At 33.9% G+C, this 23,868-nt stretch overlaps 1 protein-coding gene across 1 annotated transcript in view; it reads right to left on the bottom strand.

Annotated features, from left to right (window-relative positions):
• The window catches only part of dok6 (docking protein 6), a 93,707-nt gene extending 72,234 nt beyond the window's left edge, over positions 1 to 21,473 (bottom strand). The window contains exon 1 of the mRNA XM_067378211.1: positions 21,302 to 21,473. Coding sequence (XP_067234312.1) covers positions 21,302 to 21,367 — 66 coding nt within the window. The 5' untranslated portion in view covers positions 21,368 to 21,473. The remainder of the gene's footprint in view (positions 1 to 21,301) is intronic.
• Positions 21,474 to 23,868: the final 2,395 nt, after the last annotated feature.

Below are 23,868 nucleotides of genomic sequence, written 5' to 3'. Positions count from 1 at the left end.
ATAGACAAAACTTTATTATTTCATACACAGCATCTGATATGAATTAAACACTGTCAAATTATAATGTAAAGGATTATTGCAGCTTCCATAGACATCAGTGTATGATATTTTAATTTAACAAACTATAAATGTCTTTTTTATATATTTTTATATATAGCCTAGTACTTCATTTAAGTGTATATTTAAATGTCTGAAACATTATGTGGCTGAAAACACTGAATAGTTGTGAAATATGAAAAGTGCTGAGCGCATTCGTCTCTGGCTCAACGTCAGCATGAAAGCACGTTTAGCAGTGAAGTACTTAACGTTCTAATCACACCGGTGTGATTGTACCCGTCAAAGGCTTAATATCAATTGCGTTTTGGTGGTGGAGGAATTTTTGTCCCCACAAATTGAAACTGAAGGGGCACAAATCAGGTCTGAGGGGGCAATGCCAAAGAATGCAAAAGCACTGAAAACATTAACACTAAAAAGTATTTGTAGCCAATTAATTATTTAACTAGACAGAAAAAAATGTAGTTAACTACACTTTCATTGATTAAGAGGCTTTAATCCAAAGTGATTTACAAATGAGGAACATCACCAGCAATTTGCATACACAACGTCAGGTTTCGAATTTCAAGAGATAGACTAGTAAACAAGCAGAAGTAAAATGCAGAAGAGAAAGAGTTGTTATACTGTAGTAAGTGCCTTTGTTCCAGAAGACTACTAAAACTTTTAAATTTTATGACTTCTCTAGGTCTTGAAAATCACAATTTCAAACCTCCATGAACATGGACACCCTATGCTTAAGACCTTTTATTCAACTCACTAGTCTTTCAGACAATGCACTTACTAGTCAATTTGAACTGAGCACTTTTGTAAATAACATTTAAAATATTTAATTAATCATATATTTTCTTACACTGAAAATGCTATACACAAGTAATTTAAGTCAGTGTTTTGAAATAAAATAGTGATTAAAATAGAATGAGTTTGTAATTCAAAAAAATAAAAGAATTAGTTTAGGGTCTGATTGTATTTTCAAAGGCTCTCAAGAGTTATTCATGAGCAAAGCTCTATCTTATTTAGACACATGGTTGAGAAACTCAAGGATGCTTTGATTTTCTGTCAGTTTAACTTGTTTACCTTCACGCCACCGTGACAACCATCTCCCACATGACAACACGATCAGTGGAGAATAATGAAGTGGAGTTTGGGGACACTGCTGGTTTGCTATTTTTGGACTAATCAACAAGGCTAAGCACGTGCACTCAAGCACCTGCATTGGTAAACAAACAGGATTAATGCAGGGTTATTGTTTGAAGACTGTTCCGAGAAATCACTGAGGTCCTTCCAGAAAGTCAGGTGCATGTCATTATATATATATATTTTTATATATTTTTAAGTCCCAGTAGTGAAATTTAAGGTTTATGTTAAAATTTGTCATCTAAAGCTTCATAAACACAGTGTCATTACACACATTGACTTAAAAAAATAATGAATGAAAAATTATGACGCATTTATAGGTCCAAACACCATTTTTGCTCATGTCACACACCTTTGGTTTCAATGCTGATATACGTAAAATTAGCTAATTCTGAAGCTTTTATCACCATACGGTATTATCACGATATTGAAATAAGTTGCAAACAAATTGTTGTCATACTATAACAGGTTTAAGAATTCTTTTTCTTATAACAAAAATAACTCATTTAAATGTAATACAAAAAAACCCATTTAAATACAATAACGCAGTACACAAAAAAATAATAATTCTAAAGTAAATGTAGAGTTAATGTGCAAAAGAATTATAAAGAACAACAGGTAACACTTTACGATAAGGTCTCATTATTTAACGTTAGTTAATGCATTACGATTAAGAATGAGCAATATCTACATTTGTTACAGAAGGTATTATTTTTGTTAATGTTAGTTAAAAAAAAAATACAACTGTTCATTGTTAATTTTATAACAGTAACAACTTTTGATTATAGTAATGTTATTAAACTTTAACTAAGAAATTAACATTAATAATTGCTTTATAAGTATTTTTCATTGGCACATGTCTACTTTTGAGTCCTCACCGCAACAATGAAAAAAGACTCTTAATATGACATTTGTTCAAAGCCTGTTTCTGTTTCCATTTCTCAAAATGGAAACAGAAATTAGCATGTGAGCACATGGCTTACAAATTGGGCCACCCCCATTAGGTCACTCATAAGATCCAGAAAACTAAGATAAAGATAATCTTTTCTTCATAAGTATTTTTTTAATGTTGAATTTATATTACTGTTGAATACATGTATATGTGGTGCTACAAGTAAAAACTGATGTATCAGACCTTGCTAGCTGACAGTTATAAGCAATATTAGCAACAAATTAGAGACAGTGTAAATTCAAGTTTACACTAAAATCTAAAGATAAACATGCCATTTTTGCAACCCTCGATGAGACCAAATTCATTTAATAAGATGACAGAAATGCAGAGACTTAATGAGAAAAGACCCTGACAGATATGAATAGTTAAGGGAAAAGAACATTTAAAAAAAGAGAGCAGATAAACTGACAAATCAGAAAAGAAGACAGTGAAGGATAAACAAAAGAAACCAGAGGACAAAACAAAATACTGAAGGCCTCAAATTAGTTTGTTGTTATAATATCAGTTCATAAAAATTAGTTTAACCCAGTCTTTCCTGCAATACCTCTTTGACAAAATACCTTCTGTTTTTGTCTGTTACTGTTTTTTTCTACAGTAACCTATTGTTAAGGTTACATTATTAGCATGTGTCATACTGTCATTACCGCAGCAATTATTTATTTTAATTATTAATCAGACTGTTGTTTGCAAAAATTATTTGAAGCCTTCTAGAGATGACATATATACATTAAATGACAATATTTGGCATAAAAAGCAAACTATTGTATCTTTGTCGTGTATTAAAAAAAATTGATATCTATGGTTAGCATCAAAATTTTCCATAGCATAATGAATTTCATAAAGTCCCCTAATTTTAAATTATTTTTTAATATCTATTTACAAAAATGGACAAATCTTGAAAGTGTAAATGTGTTACATTTTTATAGAAATTAAAAAGAATTGTAATGTTGCAGTAAGGACATTTTGTAAGAAGAAGAGATGAAAACCATAAAAAAATAAACATGTTCCAGATTAAAATCTTAACATCTACATTCAATTTTGTGAACATTTTTATATGCATTTCATTAAAATTGAAATTCATAGAGGTTGATTTTTTTTATATTGGGAGACTCAAAAGTGCCCGTAGGTACAGAAAAACACACACACACACATACTATACACATACACACACACACAAATTCATGGTAAGAGTATTAATCTAGTATGAGACCTATGTGACACAGATTAGCAGAGACCTGAAGCACTTAAATGCACCAGTGCACACAGAAAATATCTATTCTGTGTCATTACATGCTTATTTTTATACTCACTTTTCTCTAAAAGAATGGATTTGATACATAATTCAGGATAACCCGTGCATAACAGCCTGGTTTCAAAAGGAAATCAAAGCAAAGTGTCTATAGAAACATTCTGAAAACTAACCAGTGGATGACAAAAGGAGATCATTCACTGCAATCATTCAATTGTCATACTGTGAATGAAGGACTTGTGGTCAGAAATTTGTAGCTCAAGAACCCCTAATGGAACAGAAAGGTCATGCAGACCTGAAAGGACACTTTTATCAAGAAGAACTACAGTAGCCTGCAAATTCACAATCTTAGATGAATCTCCATTTCAGGGAATATATTTCATCATATTCATGACATATAATTTTGTTCCAGGCAATGTTCCCATAAATTACATGTTGTCTTTACTGTCCAGGCCATTTGTCTTCCCTGCATCTCCTACTATTGCCAATAAATTTCTCTGGAAAAAAAATGTTTTTGCCAAAATGAAAATTGTGCCTAATAAAAGGCAGAATTCATTCTACTGTCCAATAAAACGCTTTATATTTATCAAAAAAAAAAAAAAAAGATTTGGCTCAGCAGCCATCTCTTTGCTCATTACAGTCTATTGCACTTATATGCGGGTGACTGATATTTCTCAACGTAATGCCTATAGCATATACGTGTGCGGGACTGTTCATCATTCTGACAGATATGACAAAGCAGAATGGGCAACCATTAAGTAAACACTGGATTTGATGGTACAGAGCAGGCAGCAAATCTCCAAAATAAGCCATTGTGGGAAAGAAAAAAAAAAAGATCACAAAACTAATTTCTGCTTGTAAATAACTAATTTTGAAAGGCCGGACAACATTTAAACGATTATTTGGACTTGTACCAAGCCTTAGCTTTAGAGAAATTTCAAACCAAAGACTGACAGCATTATGGATTCGTGGAAAGCCGTTTGCATAACTTAGTGCAGGGATCAGGTGCTTAGCGAGTGGCTCTCCAATTAAAACAGAGCATGAAAACTCCCACGTACACACTCGGTCAGCTAAACTACACTTCACTGAACTGAGTTTTGCACTTGGAGCAAGATACAAACTGCATCAGCCTTCTGTAGTTAATGATGAAGGGTTTTGTAAAGTTTTGTTATAAAAATCAAAGTCAAATGAAGTCGATATGATGATAATTAAAATTAAAATACTGTTGACAAAAATATGACAGGAAAAATTAACACCACATGATATTAACAATTTGCTTTTTAGAAGTAAAAAGGAAAAAAAAAAATGTAGAAAGAATTACAGCTTGCCAGTGCAAGTTGTAATTACTGTAATAAAGTATATTTACAGATTGTGAAAATAAAAACAAATATTAAATACAATTAGAAAATGTTAAATATAACTTATTTAAAGGTGCCCAAGAATGCTTTTTCACAAGATGTAATGTGAAACACTTTCAGCTCAAAATACCTCATAGATTTTTTTTTTTTATTAATTTTTTTAACTGCCTATTTTGGGGCATCATTAACTATACACTGATTTTGGCAGCGCCGCCCCTTTAAATGGTGTGCTCCCTGCCACACGAGCTCTCGACTATATTACAGCGCATTTACAAAGTTCACACAGCTAATATAACCCTCAAATGGATCTTTACAAGTTGTTTGTCATGCATGCTGTATGCATGCTTCGAATTATGTGAGTAAAGTATTTATTTTGATGTTTACGTTTTGATTCTGTATGAGTTTGAGGCTATGCTCCGTGGCTAATGGCTAATGCTACACTGTTGGAGAGATTTATAAAGAATGAAGTTGTGTTTATGCATTATACAGACTGCAAGTGTTTAAAAATGAAAATAGTGACAGCTCTCTTGTCTCCGTGAATACAGTAATAAACGATGGTAACTTTAACCACATTTAACAGTACATTAGCAACATGCTAACGAAACATTTAGAAAGACAATTTACAAATATCACTAAAAATATCATGCTATCATGGATCATGTCAGTTATTGTTGCTCCATCTGCCATTTTTCGCTGTTGTTCTTGCTGGCTTACCTTGTCTGTGCACAGATCCAGACGTTAATGCTGGCTTTCCTTGTCTAATGCCTTGAACATGGGCTGGCATATATGCAAATATTGAGGTCATACATATTAATGATCCCGACTGTTACGTCGGTGTTATGTTGAGATACGCGTGTTTTCCAGAAGTCTTTTAAACAAATGAGATTTATATAAGGAGGAGGAAGCAATGGGGTTTGAACTTTTGTTATTTAACTATGCCAATATAAATACAATTTTTGATTCTAGGGTACCTTTAAAGCTGCTGTCCACGATTTGTGGCCCTCTAGAGGTTAATAAACAGAACTGCACGCGGAGCTACTTTTCTCCATGTATGTCTATGGCGAGTCATGCAGTTACTGTGATACTCTGCGGCGGGTCCTACCAGTCCGGTCTGAAATAGTCTGTATATAAACACTTATTATAAGTGTACCATAATGATTCAGGGTAAGACAAAAACATGGTTTGGAAAATGGATTCATGTTGTATATTCTCATTATATAATTTTTGTAAATCTATAACAAAAAAAAGTTGCGTACTGCAGCTTTAATATGGAACCCACAACAATTAAAAAAAAAAATAATAATTAAAAATTGTCCCTTTTTTTTTTTTTTAATTCATAGATAAAAACAAGTGAGATTTCAATATTTTAACCACTGAACTAGAAAATGTCTCCGGTTTCGATTTCAGAAATCTGGTCACCTTAGAAGATGCCTTTGCTCTAACATCGGGCTGCATGTAACGCATTATCAATAACAGTCTGTAAAATACAGTGAGTATTTTGTGTAGTAGTTTCAAATGCGCAAGAGGGCTGTTGTTCCTGAAAATCAGCATGGGAAAACAGCATGACTGCTTCACTTGTCATGGTTATGGAATTATATTTTGATATTGTTTTGTTTCCTGTAGTTCCTGTTTCCCTGGTCTGTTTAGTTTTGGTTTTCTGGGTTATGGATTATATCCTAGTTTTTTTCTATGGTTACATATAATTTGCACCTGTCTTTCATTATGTTCGCCTTGTATTTATACTCGTTACTTTCAGTCCTTTGTCGGTCCTCATTTATGATTTATGTAGTTAGAATTTCTCATATGTTGTTACTGTGATCCTCTGAGTATTTTGCATCATAAATAAAGACTATCTATTTTTATCTTCTTCATCTTTGTTCGTACTGACTACACATTACATCAATAAATAAGAAGTTCAATAAATAAGTATAAGTTATTAAAGGGTTAGTTCACCCAAAAATGAAAATTCTGTAATTTATTACTCACCCTCATGCCGTTCCACACCCATAAGACCTTTGTTAATCTTCAGAACACAAATTAAGATATTTTTGTTGAAATCCCATTAATGTACTAAAAACATATTTAAATCAGTTCATGTGAGTACAGTGGTTCAATATTAATATCAATATAAAGCGACGAGAATATTTTTGGTGCGCCAAAAAAAACTAAATAACGACTTATTTAGTGATGGCCGATTTCAAAACACTACTTTAGGACGCTTCGAAGCATAATGAATCATAAATACCTTTATGGATCTTGAGAGAGTGTCATTGCTCCCTATGCAGGCCTCACTGAGCCATCGGATTTCAACAAAAATATCTTAATTTGGGTTCTGAAGATGAACAAAGGTCTTACGGGTGTGGAACAGCATGAGGGTGAGTAATAAATGACAGAATTTTCATTTTTGGGTGAACTAACCCTTTAAGTAACTTAGGCACTTTATTGCTAGTTACTCTGTCAATACAATGTTTCTGTCTGCAGAGGAATTTTCCAAACAAAGCCACAGCAAGAACCATTTTTTGTCTCAGAGCAACACAGTAACGGTGTTACTGGAAGAATCATTGTTTGAAAGAATGGGGTGAGTGAACAATTCAATTAATCACTCAAGTGTTTCATTCCTGAATGAATCAGCGGTTTTGAACAAATCAACTGATTTGATGATTCAGTGACTTTCATAAAAAGAGTCGCTTGCCGCCAACTGCAGGCATAACAATGTAGCCTGCAGAAAGAGTCTCAAAAAGTAGTGAAGGTTAAACAAAGCTTTGCGAAGCACCCAGGCTTTCCTCTCCCCTGTATCGTAAAAAGGTTCCTTAAAGCTTTTCCGCACAGTCTACATAATGGCCTGCAGCTTATTTTTATTTTATTTCATTTTATTTTATTTTTTTTATTTTTTTATTTTTTTATTTGATTTGATTTTTTTCTTCCTTTTTTTCATTTTTTATTTCATTTTATTTTATTTTATTTATTTATTTATTTATTTAATTTTTTTAATTTAATTTAATTTAATTTAATTTAATTTAATTTAATTTAATTTAATTTAATTTAATTTAATTTAAATTTAATTTAAAATACATAAACAAAATCTGTGATCTCTCTGTTTTTAACCATAACCCAGTCCAGTTCGACTATTATTTCATAATCAAATGAACACTGAGCTCAGTATTTATTGTTAAAAACAAAATAAAACGAATAAGAGGAAGAAAAACCGCACTGGGTTTCACTCCTTTTGAACAAGACACTGAAGCATTCACATGGTTCTCAGGTGAACCAAGCTTTGGATGTCACATGATTTTTGGCAAAAATGAATCAAGCTCTGAGGAAGTGCTTCAATGTGAAAGAGAAACGTCAGTCTGTAAATTACATTTGGTGCAAAAAAAAGATGAATATGACATGACAATATGAAAACATATTAGTCAAAATAAAAAAGTGAAAGAAAAAAAAAATATCACTGGCCTTCTGCATTTTATCTTGTAATACAGAGACATATTTACATAAATAAACTTTGAAGCAGTCCCGAGGCACATAGTGTCCTAAAACTAGGGTCATAACTACACATAACTGTACACGGTCTATGAAATTATAAGGAAAAGAATAAAGTCTAGCTATACTATGGATTGTGGTTTATCTGAGAGCACAAAGTAGCATGAAAAACACATTTTCGCTTCTGGCAGAGGAAAGCAGATAGCATGTCCACATAGCAAATTCTCAGAGGCCTGAAGCATCAAGAACTTTCTCAGCATGAGAGAGAAGGAGGGGGTATAAAAAGAAAACCGAGATGTTCTGTGGGAAAAAGAGTGATAGAACAGTGAAATAAAATTGCCCTGCGGAAAACAAAACCCCAAAAGTGTGTTCAATGGGCCATGCTAGCATGACTGGAGATGGGCTGGGCTGGCCAGTTGGGTGCTGTTGCTTTAACCCAAAGCACATACTGTACTGTGCTGTGCTAAGAGACACTAGACAGCAGAATGACTAGAGATGAGCAAGACTCAGGAGACACAGACATGATTAATGCGTACCAAATGATTAGAAGACACAGCGGCTGGGTGAATGGACCTATGGTACATTCATTCAGAGGTGAAAATTTTCCATACAAATTGAAAAAGTCTCTGAAGACTAGAATCCACAACTGTGTTTTACAGGGTATGCTAGTCATTAATTAAGACCATTTTATCATCTCTCCTTCTCTGAGAAAATATGATTTTGCACTCAGATTAGGAAAATATTTCATTTAAACCTTAAAATGCATATATATTACAAGATGTATTTCAAGGGGCAAGAAAATAGATTTCCAATCTTAAAATATATACATATGGGTAAACACAATGTTTATATATATATATATATATATAGTTCATAAAATATAAATATATTGAGTTTTTATTGAGAATATATACAATATGCTGTATATAATGACTACATTTATTCAAACACCTTGAACATTTCATACGTTAATAAAGTTTATTCACTATAGTTTAAAAAAAAAGGTAATAAAATATGACAAGATCTCAGAGTTAAACTGTGTCAGAAAACATTAATCTTAATTATGTCAGATAACACTCAGCAAAACATGGTCAGATCAAATAATCTGAATCATTTTTGGTCCCAAATTTTGTATCAGTGTTACTGGTAGTCCACTGTATGAAGACTTTTGGGTATAATATGTCACAGTTTACTTTATTTTGCTATCCTCACTTACATAAATGAACTATAGTGTCCTGCACCCACTAGTAAAAATATATCAAAAATACAAAAAAAATGTGTGAATAATTTTGGGTTTGACTGTATGTATGCCTATAGAGTGTGTGTGTGTCTCTCTCTCCCCCTGGAAAGAAAACCCTACATTGTGAGGCCCAAATGTCGCTCTGAAATGAAGCCTGAAGTCCTCACAAGTTTTATATTTTCAAGTTTTATTTTGACATGACAATGTGGTGATATTTCAGTGGGTGAGTCGTTTACTTTTTAATTCTTCTTCCCATTAACACCATTTATTCATTCAGACTGATTGGCGGACGCGGAACACAAACGAGAACAAGAGGCGTAATTTATCGCATAAACTAATCATATCCAACCAAAGCCAATCATAGCATGATGGAGGCATATGGCCTCCTCTCAGATGACACCAAACCCTCCACACTTAAAGGAGTTTATTAAAACTCAATGGGCTCAGGGGAGGCAAGGAAGACACGGACTCCCGTTGTAACTTTACCTGCTGGTGTCGCTGTTGGATGGTGCTACTTTAGAAAAACAAGTGATTTATACACATTTTAATGTCATATTTTGTAATATTTGCAGTATTTTACACTCTCATTCAATTTTTTTGAGGAGGCACTGCCTCCCTTGCCTCAATATTTTCTTTTTATATTTGCTTCTGTGTTTAATCACTTTTTAACTGCAATATTTTTCTAATGTCTTCTCTAAAATAACACACACGTATCAACCACTTTATTAGGTATCCCTTGCTAATGCCAGGTTGGACCCCCCCTTTGCCTTCAGAACTGCCTCAATTCTTCATGAAATAGATTCAACAATGTGCTAGAAACATTCCTCTGAGATTTTGGTCCATATTGACATTATAGGATCACTGTGGGCCAGGTACAGCTGTTCAATTGTTCTTTAACGCAAATGATCTAATCATCAAATCACATGGCAGCAACTCAATGCATTTAGGCATTTAGACATGGTCAAGACAATCTGCTGAAGTTCAAACTGAGCATCAGAATGGGAAAGAAAGGCGATTTAAGTGACTTTCAACATGGCATGGTTGTTGGTGCCAGACGGGCTGGTCTGAGTATTTCAGAAACTGCTGATCTACTGTGATTTTCACGCACAACCATCTCTAGTGTTTACAGAAAATGGTCTGAAAAAGTGAACATATCCAGTGAGCAGAAGTTCTGTGGGCAAAAAGGTCTTGTTGATGCCAGAGGTCAAACAGCCAGACTGGTTCGAGCTGATAGAACAGCAACTGTAACTCAAATAACCACTCGTTATAAAACGAGGTATGCAATTCAGTTAATCTCTGAACAACACGTCAAACCTTGAAGCAGATGGGCTACAGCAGCAGAAGACCACACCGTGTGCCACTCCTGTCAGCTGAGAACAGGAAACTGCGGCTACAATTTGCACTGGCTCACCAAAATTGGACAACAGAAGATTGGAAAAACGTTGCCTGGTCTAATGAGTCTCTAATTCTGCTGAGACATTCAGATGGTAGGCTCAGAATTTGGCATAAACATCATGAAAGCATGGATCTATCCTGCCTTGTATCAATGGTTCAGGTTGCTGGTGGTGTAATGGTGTGGGGGATATTTTCTCGGCATACTTTGGGTACCAATTCTGCATCACTGAAAGCCTACAGCCTACCTGCGTATTGTTGATGACCATGTCCATCCCTTTAACCTTTACGACCACAGTGTACTCATCTTCTGTGCAGGATAACATGCAATCTCACAAAGCTCAAATCAAAACAGAGAGAAGAAAACAATGAGTTCACTATACTCAAATGGCCTCCACAGTCACCAGATTTTTGGGATGCGGTGGAACGGGAGATTTATACCATGGATGTGTAGCTGACAAATCTGCAGCAACTGTGTTATGCTATCATGTCAATACTTCAGTGGGTTGTTAAATAGTCAATGAGTTGTTAAGATTGTCGAGATTTTCAGTGAATAGTGACTTCAATTTCAATATACTGTATTCCTCATATAAAGTTAAACTTGAAATATAGTACTTTTATGGTGGGGCTTTTTGTCATTTTGGAGCTTGACATCCCCAGTTCTCATTTACTTTCATTACAGTGAAAAAACTGTCCAGGTTATTCTTCAGAAATTCACTTTTGTGTTCTACAAAACAAGCTTGAATTGACATGAGGGTGAGTAAATATTGACAGAATCTCTGTGTGAACTCTTTCTTTATAACATGAAAAGGTGCCAAGCTTCAGTCTAGTAGTCTGAACTCAGCTAAGAAGTTGGCAAAAATCAAAGATAAAGGGCTCTTTTCAGATTCAACAGGATGTTTCAGTCTGATGATTGGCTAAATGGCAGATCTCAAATAACCTTGGATGAAAGACTTCCGACTATCATCAGGAGGAGAGTGTAAAGCTTTTCCTCACTTTTTCCCTTTTTCTCTTTCGAGATTATTTAATTAAGACAGTATAAAGAATGCAAACAGTATAAAATACATAAATAATTGCTCAGAGTGTCATGAGAACAAGAACATAAAATGACACAAACAGCACTGGCTCACTCAACATTGAAGAAACGCATCCCTGACAGCTAATAGTAATGTTTGCTCCTGTTCAAAACAAAAGTGTGTTTTGTAATTAAAAACAGCAGGGATCGATGATGTGAAATGTTGGAGTGAAGACTGAGAGGAGATTTATCTGCGAGAGAAATGGCACAATAGTGCAGCATTATTCACTCTGAATAACATTTGCCACTTCCGCTGCTGTGGGGGGCAATTCATCAGCCCTAATAAGAGCCTCCAATTTATCTTCCGCTCTTTGTTTGAATCAATTTGATGAAAGCTGGATAAACACTATTAGCATGAACATGAAAACAGAATTGGTATATGGCATAGTAACATGTAACGTAGCTGTGTGCACACAAGAGACACTACAAAAGAATTATGCAAAACTGCTGTCAGATATTAAGCATCAATACAGTACATCAGTGGTCACAAAATAATTGGTGCGCAGGTTTAGTTAGCACATAGTTGAAATTAAATATTTGCAAAGTGTGGGTTTGAATGTTTAAGAGGACCTATTATGCACCAAGATGTAATATAAGTCTCAGGGGTCCCCAGAATGTGTCTGAAGTTTCAGCTCAAAATACCCCACAGATAATTTATTATATCATGCTGCCATTTTTGAGTGGAAGGAAAAACATGCTGTTTTTGTGCATGTATCTTTAAATGCAAATGAGCTGCTGCTCCCCATCCTGCTCTCAAGAAGAGGGCGGAGCCTGTACAACTTGTGCCTCGGATACTCTGACAAAAACTAACAAACACCTGTTTGGTTTTTATTATCATCTCTATCGCGGCAACGCTCACATGACATTGCAGTTGTCATCATGAAAGTTAATTATTTGCATGCGTTTTAAAACCATAACTTAAACTTCTAATATATGGTTTTATGAGCGCACACATCCAAAGCATGCGCACAGAAAGCTGGCTGGCAGACGGTGCGTCCCGTGAGTATAAAACTAAGTTCTCTTTCACATCTTATTGAGCTTAAACTGTCAAATACACTCAAGGTTATGTCAAAAACACACAAAGTTCACATAAACAGTCGGTTATGTCTGTGAACGTAAACAAAGTAAAGAAATCACATATGTATATTAGATCCGTGTATTAAAGTGACAGGAGCGTAATATACAGTACCTACTGCTGTATATGCTGTTAATATGAATCAAACAACAAAAGAATAACAGAAAATCACTTACTGCTCTTGATTAAATCACTTTAGTAGCTTTAATAAGAATACATTTTTTACTTAAATGTTGCTGTTAAATGCTCTGACGAGGAGATAAACATGGCAGACTGTGTACAACTCACTCAGGGGAGGAGCTAAGCTAATAGGGAAGAATCTGGAACTTTTTTTTTTTTTTTTTGCCCAAATGGTTTAGCGGAAATCCCTGCCCTGCAACCAATTTCATTGGCTGAGGTTACAGTGACGGGTAGGTTTGGGGATCAGGGTTGGGTGTAGGCAATCGTTACTGTGATTGACATGGCCAATGAAATGTTTAGAATCGGCTCCAGGGCGGGTTTTCCACTGAACTGGTTTTGGGGGAAAAAAATATCACATGGAACTGTTAGTTTGGAGAGGCTGTTTATGATTTATGGGGATTTATAATGGATTTTTACCATTATATGTTGGTTGTTTACACACACTGTGGACACACATCTGTGTTCAAACACTTTATAAAAGTGTATAATAGGTCCCCTTTAAAGGGATAGTTCACCCAAAAATGAAAATTTGATGTTTATCTGCTTACCCCCAGCGCATCCAAGATGTAGGTGACATTTTTTCTTCAGTCGATCACAAATGATGATTTTTAACTGCAACCGCTGCCCTCTGTCAGTCAAATCATTGCAGTAGATGGGAACTTCATCTATAAGAGTGAATAAACCTTGCTTAGACAAATCCAAATGAAACCCTGCGGCTCGTGACGACACATTAATGTCGCGCTCTGTCAACGGCAGTGATGTCTGGCACTCATTGAAGTATATGCGCGAGACATCACTGCAGTTGACAGAGCGCGATCAGACATCACTAAAGGAGTCCTGAACGGAGTTGGACATAGTGGTGTATTAGAGGTAAAAAATGATATAAATACTTTTCGGTTTCTCTCACAAACCGATCACATTAATGTGTCGTCACGAGCCGCAGGGTTTCATTTGGATTTGTCTAAGCAAGGTTTATTCACTCTTATAGATGAAGTTCCCATCTACTGCAATTATTTGACTGACAGCATTTGAGGGCAGCGGTTGCAGTTAAAAATTCGACTGAAGAAAAAATGTCACCTACATCTTGGATGCACTGGGGGTAAACAGATAAACCTCAAATTTTCATTTTTGGGTGAACTATCCCTTTAAAGGTATAGTTCCTTACTGAAATGGCCCTAACCTTTTTTTTTTTTTGGCCTATATGTGACTAACCAGATTCATTAAGCATGGTACATATACAGTTTTTCAAGTTGAAACTGGACACTTGCAATGTGGTCTAATTTAAACCTGGAAATAAATAAAAATTTTAGTATTCTGAACATTTTTAAAATAAATTAAACAAAGAAATATTTGATTAGTGACCTAAAAATAATGCAGAATTTTAAATATGTAAATTTGTGACACTAATGTGAAATTTACATTTTCATTTTTTTTTTTTTTATTATTATTTTTAATTTAATTTATGCTATTTTAAAAAGGTAACTAATTTTGATTTGGAGTTTTCCTAAAATAGGCTTACATGCATCCAAGGTCAAAAAATGTTAATTTTCTCATAACACACATTGCAGCATTACCTCTTTTCTCACAGTGTCTGAAACAGTTTGATGAAGGGTTCAGTCTCTCTAAACCCTTCCTTTCCAAGAGCCTACTCTGCTCTGATTGGTCAGATTGTGATCGGTCTACTGCTTATAGTGCATGTCAGAAACAAAATGCCCATAACTATATCTGATTTTCAGCTCCACAGACTTCCTCATCACTTGATACACAGTGATACGAACAGTAAAAATGGCATTGGTTTTATCTTATCAATTTGAGTCCTCATCCTTTAGAAGTGCATGCAAAGTGGTTTTGCTTTCACAGCGTAGAAAACAGCATTTTCTTGACATGTCGACAACATGAGCTCTTCCAGGTCTCAGATACAACTGCAGTGTGTTTGAGGGCCTGTCAAAATAGACTTTGTGCGCGCGACGTAAATTTCGTAATCAGAAGAATAAGCGCATACTGCACTCACATCGGCAGATTTTTTTTGTAACCACATGTACTTTGTGCGCACAGGTCGCATATGCGCATTTAATTGTTTTTGCAGTTTTTCCACAAGGTGGCAACCCTTCCCTGGGGGCGTCGATTCACAAGGTAGCCAAAGAAAAACTGCATAAACAGAACAGACCAGAACGCATGCAAGCTACAGCGACAATGGCGGCCTACATAGACAAGAGATTGTGCGAAGAGGTTAGAAAGTACCCTTATTTGTACAATTCTAGCATGAAAGAATACAAATGTTTACGTGGGTTGTAACTCATGGAGAGAGATTGCTCAAAACTGCACGTCAAACGCCTGTGTATGCACAAACAAAAAACGTATATCCAGGGCTTGAGATTTGGTATAGAACTTTCACTCAAAAATTGCTAGTAAATTTACTCCAATAATCTTCATTTACAATTTTGAAAAATATTTTAAAAACAAATTATCAAACTGCACATTGCCAGCTCTTTGACATGACATGGAGTGAGACCAACCATGTGTACCTTTAAGATGGGATTTACTGCTAGACACTTTCATTGTCCAGAACCTTGTGTTAGGCTGATCTCTGTTAAACATTAATCTCTGGCATTACTAAACTGCCTGTGCGTTTAGAGACAGATGACAAAACACAGTTGTCAAATATGGGTCAAGTACTGGCTTGCAACAACAGCTTAAATAAGATTACAGTTCTGCTGGAAGTGTTGAGAGGAAAGGCAGCTTTAAGTCGACCGCTCCAGGGTAAGCCTGGTTGATTCTCTATGGATTCACAATGCATTATAAGGCTGTTTGTAAGTGTCATAAGCAGTGACTGTCTGGGACAACTAAGACAACATGAACAGGAGACGTGAAATTATCCAAGGTTAAAGGGCATTTCAGTAAGGACAGAGTTTACATAGACAAGGTCCTGACTGCCTGTAAAGTAATACCATTCACTGTCTACTGAGCAGAACGAAATTAAACTGACTGAAGTGATCCATCATACTGTACAAACAGTTGGTGTAAAAATCACTTTTCCCAAATATGGTACAGTTTGACCTTTTGTAGAGCATTATAGGCACAAAATATTTTTGTTGGGAGAGCAATATGGTATGTTCAATAAACTTTTATATATCACAAAATTAACCTAACATGAAAGTACCTAGTTTTAAACATATTAAAAGGCACAATATGTAAGATTTTTTAATTAAAATATCCAAAATCTACTATAACAATGTTATCTATATTGTTGACTTGTTTGCTTACATTATCCCAGGTGTTTCCAAGAATGTTTAAATCCAGAGAAATAAGCTTTTTTGACACGGACTGTGACATTTCGTTGCCCATCAATGACATCATACCAGCGTTACCCTCGGTTTCCGGTTTTACTATGTAGAAACCATGGTGAGCAACTGTTTGGATAAATTCATCGACAGAAAACAAATCATGTTTTATAAAACAGTTAGTTCCTGTCCTTGATTCTGATTGGTCAATAGCTGTTTTATATTGACGATAAAGCACGATATTACCGCTTCACCCAACGGTTCTGTGTATCACTACACACCCTTAGCAACGTAAACTGTTTGTTCTCCATTGATTATTGTTATTTGAAGCTTACTGTATTATGTAGAAGAGTATTGTGAAAAAAAGATATTGAGTGAGTGAGTTTATTACCTGCATTCAGATTTGGCATTTTCCTTCAGGTTAGTCCTACTTTATGTTCATAATGTTTAAATGTCTGATGTATTATCTTGTCTTTTTGGCAGTTAAGGGGTTTTCCCATGACTGACAGCACTAGTCAAAGCATTTTTCAGTTGTTCCGTGTTCATAACAATTCAGTATTTCAATTTAAAAGTCTTCGCCACTGACTGACACACTCATAAAGACAGTCTTTGCCCCCATCTAATGGCGTGAAAATGTAACTTCTGTTGCTGTTCATGGTCATGAACTATTTTTTTCCAGTGGAAGGAAGGCTTTTAGGGAAAGTTTACTTCTTGAAAGTTGCATTGATACATATTTTTGGCTTTAATATTTGTATTGTGAGGTAACCGTTTTATAAAAACAATAAGGTACTTGAGGCTAGTGCTGTATCGTGAATAAGTCACGGCTGAAGGTGTTGCAGGCACTCCGCTTTGCATCGTGCATGCCGAACAATACCCTTCAGCCGTGGCTTATTCAGGATACAGCACAGCTTCTCGTACTTTATTGCTTACATATAGCTCAACACAGTAAGTATAATTGTTTAAATATCATTTTGTTGATGTACCACGAGTACCATGTTTTACCATTCCCTAATATCGATCTAGTGAACGCAGAGTAGCAATATAACAACTTTACAACAACACAAACGTTTCTAATATGATAAAACAGCACTACTTTACCCCACATAAGCTTGACCGGAAGAAGTGGAAGTGGCGACTGCGGCATAATAAAAGCTTTACTGCTCTCGCAATATCGCGTTCAATATCGACGGCGATACATATCGATATTGAACGCGATATTGCGTGTCTTATCAGTGAACTACGGCTCTGTCTATTAAATGCCGCTTCATTTGAAAGCAGGTGATGGCGATTTAGCGGTAATCAGGGAACCGGCTTTACTGAAGAAATGCACGTGACAAAAGCATTCGATACATCGCCCAGCCCTACTTTAAATGTTTGTAACTCTCTTAAAATAGTGATTTGGCCATCCCCATTTAAGAAGCAAAGAAAGTATTATATTTAATAAAATTTAATTATTATCAAATTATCAAAAAATTTCTTGAGCACCAAATCAGCATATTAGAATGATTTCTGAAGGATCATGTGACACTGAAGACTAAAATAAAATTCAGCTTTGCCATCACAGGAATATATTGTTATTTTAAAATAGATTCAAACAGAAAACCTATTTTAAATTGTAATAATATTTCACAATATTAATGTTTTTACTTTTGATCAAAAACATCACAACTTCTGAATGGTAGTGTATATTAACTCATTAATAAAATACTTTAAATTGTGACACTCAAGTAGTAAAATCTGTATTCGTCAAGCTCAAGCATTCATTTACCCATGATATTGCAAAAAATAAATAAATACAAAAGATCAAACAAATATTTGGTCACAGTTCACGCCTACTGAGTGACAGCTTAATTTAGATAAATACAATAAATAGAAAATAACACAGCTCATATAATATTGACCTCCTGTGGTTGTTCGATCAATATTTTCTAGAGGTTAAGCATTTACATGTATTCAATTAACTTTGATCATTTACTGAAAGAGGGAAAAAAATGTTTCATACCCTATTCATGGAAAGTGTCAAAAAAAGTAACTTAATTTGTATCTTTTTTTTACCCCATTTAGTTTTTAAATTGCATTACATTTCTAGGTCTCAGAAGATTGAGAAAGAGAGGAGAGGAAAAAACAAGAGGAACAGAGAGAGACATCAGAGGGAAACCCTAAGCTGATCCTGCTGTTCAAAACATGATACTCGCACTAAAAAAAAAGACTGTGCCAGCACTGATGAGACAAGTCCTTTCCTCTAAAGCAGTCTTCAAAAGAGCAGCTGCCTGTTTCATCAGCATATTTTATCAGATGAACAGATTACACTCAAACAGATACAAATGGATGATAAAGACGTGCAGTTTAGAGGCTTTTTAAATATCAGTAAAAACATTTTAAACCTTACATTTCTGCTTTTTTCTTTCAGATGGTTATCATTAACTTTTATACTAATATTTATATAATAGCTAAAGGTTTGGTTATATTTTTACACATATCTGTGTCAAATGGGAAAATGCCAAAGGTGCAGGAGTATGTGGGTTCAAAGGGCATTGTGTCTATGTGAGAAGGTCAGTTAATGTCAGGTGCGTTGAACTGTAAATTCATATGGCAGGGTTTTACACGGATATCAAAGCAACTTTTAAACACATCTAAACATTCATTCTGTTCAATTAATGGCAAATGTGACCATGAAGATGTACTGCACATAATGGAAAAATAATGAGAGGGGTTATATTTCTTCACAGTACTATTAGATGCTAATTCTATACTCTGCAAGCAAGAACAATGCAGTAGATGTGGCAATACAGAGCAGTTTTCTGTATTTCAGTTTCAATGAGATGTGACCACTACTGTATATTTATAGGCTAATGTGAATCTGAAATGCAGCTGGTAAGTTTATACATGACCAATAAAAATCAACACGCAATATGAAGCTGCACTTCAAATAATGCATTTAGAGTAAGCAATATCTGTGGAAAAACACTTTATCTCACATCTCATATCCCATGTCCAGGAGCAAAAACAAACCATCTTGGTCAAACATCCCTGAGACATCAAGTATTGATTGGAACTTTCAGTTATATTTGTTTTATTGCTAAAGCAGACATGTCTCAAACTTAAGACAAATACACTATATTCATTATTTGTACATTTTATTTACAGTATCATAATATATAACATTAATTTTGTAAAACAAAACAAAAAACTATCGTAGCAGAATAAAAACACTTATAAAATACTTTACCATTATTATTAAATATAATAAATAATAATAAAAACAATTATATATATATATATATATACAGTCAAACCAAATTTTGTTTTGATATTTTTGGTATATTTGTACAAAACACACTGTGACATATTATACCCAAAAACTCTTCATACAGTGGACTACTAAAACTGATAAAAATTTGGAACCAAAAATTATTCAGACACTTTGACCTGACCATGTTTTGCTTAAGTGTTATCTGACATAATTAAGATTATTATTTTCTGACACAATTTAACTCTGAGATCTTGTCATATTTTATTACCATTTTTTTAAACTATAGTGAATAAACTGTATTAACGAATGAAATGTTCAAGGTGTCCAAATAGATTATGGTTTGACTGTGTGTAATTATATATATATATATATATATATATATAGATAGATAGATAGATAGATAGATAGATAGAAATTATATAGAATTCTCATAACTATTTATTCTGCTTCTATATTGTCTATACTGTGCTCTACTGCACTGTGCTGTATATTGAAATTCATATTGTATTGTATATATTGCCAAATTCACCAAAACAAATTTCATTAGAGATGGCCAATAAACTTCAATATATATATATATATTGAAGTTTATTGGCCATCTCTAATGAAATTTGTTTTGGTGAATTTGGCAATATATACAATACAATATGAATTTCAATATACAGCACAGTTTTTATTATTATTTATTATATTTAATAATAATGGTAAAGTATTTTATAAGTGTTTTTATTCTGCTACGATAGTTTTTTGTTTTGTTTTACAAAATTAATGTTATATATTAATATATATATATATATATATATATATATATATATATATATATATATATATATATATATATATATATATATATATTCAGCTGTAAAACCCTCATTAAACCCCTTATGCTGCAATAAAACTGGCATAGTTTACAGCACATCATATGACTGTGTAAGAAAGTGAACCTTTCGTGGTTGGATGAATTCACCTGCTGTATCACACAGACCTGATGACCTACAGTACTCACTCTGTTCACAGCTGCAGAATCAGGAGGATAATAAACAGATGATGCTGCATCTGTAGACTTGACTAATGTGTCTTCTCATAGGCAAAGAAACTACTGAACACAGCAGATTCTTGATTAACTTTTTAAAATGTAATACACTTAAATCTATTTAACAGACAAGGCAAGTATAACTTTAAAATATATATAATAAACCATATTTAAATAAATAAATAATATTGCTCAAAGTAAATACTCTGTTTATGGTGAAACAAGGTGACAAGTTTTGTTTAAACAACCCATATTTTCTCAAAGCTCAAGCAATAAACCAATGAATGAGAATAGGCGACAAATTATCTACTTGTTCAGATGGATAACATCAGAACAGGATTTCAGCAATATACACTGAGTAATAAATATATGGTGAAAAAGAAATAACTAGTCATTAAGATTAAAACAAAAAGTAGCATGAGTTGCTCGTGCACATTGATAGCATGTTCTCCTCTCCTCGCGCGCTCCCTAAAGCTCTTTTAAATACAGATGCCCCAAAATTACTGGCCACACAGTAACGTCCAGCAGATATTGACTATACTCACCCCCAATTTCTTACTCCGAATCCTCACGTAGCCTTGCTTCACTATATCGTTGAAGTTTGAAGCCATCCTAACAGCCTCTCGTCCCCCGTCTCGGCTGCGAGTCCCCTCAGAAGTCAGTACGACATTCAGTCCTCAAACAACCTGCCTCAGTGCCGCCGCCGCCGCTGCTGCTGCTGCTCGGGCAACCGGCTCGGACGGCTCATTCCACACGAGAATAGGGAGACAGCGCGCGTCAGATGATTTAATTCAGTGAAGAGTGCAGCTTCCTGGAATGCACCATGAGAGGGCTGTCGGAGGGGTGGACGCAGAGAACTACTTACTTGCGTAAAATGGAATATAGAAATTATTTATTTATTTAGTAGTATTAGGAGTTTGTTTGTTTATTTTTTGGGAATATGTTAAATTTCATTTTCAAACAGGCATTGGTGTGGATATCACTATTAACAGCTGTATACTATTATAAAAAAGTAATAGGCCTACAAAAGAGAAAGCAAAATCGTTAAATTGGCCAGTATTTTATTGATTTTGATATGCTTTATGATATTTCTCGGTTCTAGTCTGTTACTCTGTTTCTCTCTCTTTTTATATAAAAGAATAGGCCTATATTTAAAAAAAAAAAAAATTGCTTTGTGAACTTTACACATCATATATTTTCATAAAAATAAAATAAAAATCACAATAAAAATATAGATATAGACATTTTTTCACTAGTGGGTGCAGGACACTAAAGTGAGGATAGCAAAATAAAGTAAACTGTGATATATTATACCCAAAAATATTTCATACAATGGAATACCAGTAAAATTAATAAAAATTTGGAACCAAAAATTATTCAGACACTTTGACCTGACCATGTTTTGTTTAAGTGTTATCTGACATAAGATTTTTTTTTTTTCTGACACACAGTAATTCTTCATGTCTTATCATATTTTATTACAATTTTTTAACTACATTGAATAAACTGTATTAATGAATGAAATGTTTAAGGTGTCTGAATAGATTTTGGTATATTTTGGTAAATATTTGTTTCTGTGTATTTAATTGTTAATCCTTGTGTGATTTTATTTTATTTTAATGTAAATATGTGATGTGTAAAGTTCACAAAGCAAATTTAAAAAGCAAAACAGTATAAGAAATTGTTAATTTATTTATTAAAGGTTTTTATTCATTTACTTACAGATTAGTATGATGATTTTTGGGGGGAATTATGTTAAATTTCACTGTGACAGGAAATTTCCTTTAGATGTGGATTTTAGAAATTAACAGCTGCATATAATAATAAAAAGTAATACACAAAATACAATTTTTTTGATTATAATGATTATTATCAAGAATAGTCCTTCTAAAATGCTTTATGATATAGGCTTTTAGTCTGTTACTGTCTTTTAATTGTTAATCCTTGTAATTTTATTTTATGTAATTGTGTTAAAGCTCCACAAAGCAAATTTAAAATGTTGATTGATTGATTGATTGATATTGATTTATTGGTTTGGATTGATTGATTGATTGATTGATTGATTGATTGATTGATTGATTGATTGATTGATTGATTGATTGATTAGAATAATGGTATCTTTGAGGAAGGAATTCTGTCTTGAAACTAATGTCACAATGCATAAATTATTAATTGTCCTAAAAACAGGGTGAAACATTAAATATGGTTTTGTGAGGTTGCATATTATTATTAGAATGTTGTAAAAAACACAAAGTAATCCGACAAGTTAGGACATAAAAAAGTCCTGCTGCTGATTTACATCTAACTAACTACATGTGCTATGTCAGTGATATTTTTTAACTATGTATTTTGAGACTTCATTTTCATTCATTAGCAAAAATACTTCCATATGGGAATTATCCTTCTACAATAAAAGGGTGGTGATAACTAGTGGATGGGAGATTTGTTTTGTTGATTGGATCCTTGGGATTAAAAGATCAAAGCAGATCAAAAGCAAATGAAAAAAAAAAAAAAAAAAGGACATGGATGAGATGTTAAATTCATATATTAGAGCATGCTGCAGCTCCACTGACACAAATGCTGAAAATGCCTGCAAAAGCCTCCTCCTTTAATCCTACTTTATGAGACACCCTTTTGCCTGTGGAAAAAATGCCAAAACCAATTTGATACAGCTGATGACACAGTTACACGTGTGAGAGGGTTTTCTGCATCTCTCGTGACAATGAAATATGTAATGTATCGCTCACATTACTAAAGTCATATGGTAAGATGGATCAGGCATACAATCCACATGGGTGATGTAATTTGATCTATTCAGTAAAGTATAAATATAAGTATTTATTAGTTTGTCTCTCTGTCTATATTACCGTCTTTTCATACATCTATTTCACCAACACAGGAGTAGAAAAGAAGAAGGTCATTGGGAACTATAGTTAATTTGAGAGCTGTCATTTCCTATTATTTTTTTCTGAGGCACAACATTATACCACTGTTTCTCAATTATTTTTTCAATTTCTCTTGGCCCTGAAAATTACACTAAATACATTAAAACGTAAAATAAACAAGACAAACATATCTAGAGAATATGCTGCAAATGTCTGTTACTCAATGG

The sequence above is a fragment of the Chanodichthys erythropterus genome, chromosome 23 (genome assembly GCF_024489055.1).
Source record: "Chanodichthys erythropterus isolate Z2021 chromosome 23, ASM2448905v1, whole genome shotgun sequence".
In the NCBI taxonomy this organism is placed as follows: Eukaryota; Metazoa; Chordata; class Actinopteri; order Cypriniformes; family Xenocyprididae; genus Chanodichthys; species Chanodichthys erythropterus.
This window is presented reverse-complemented; position numbering and strand designations above follow the sequence as displayed.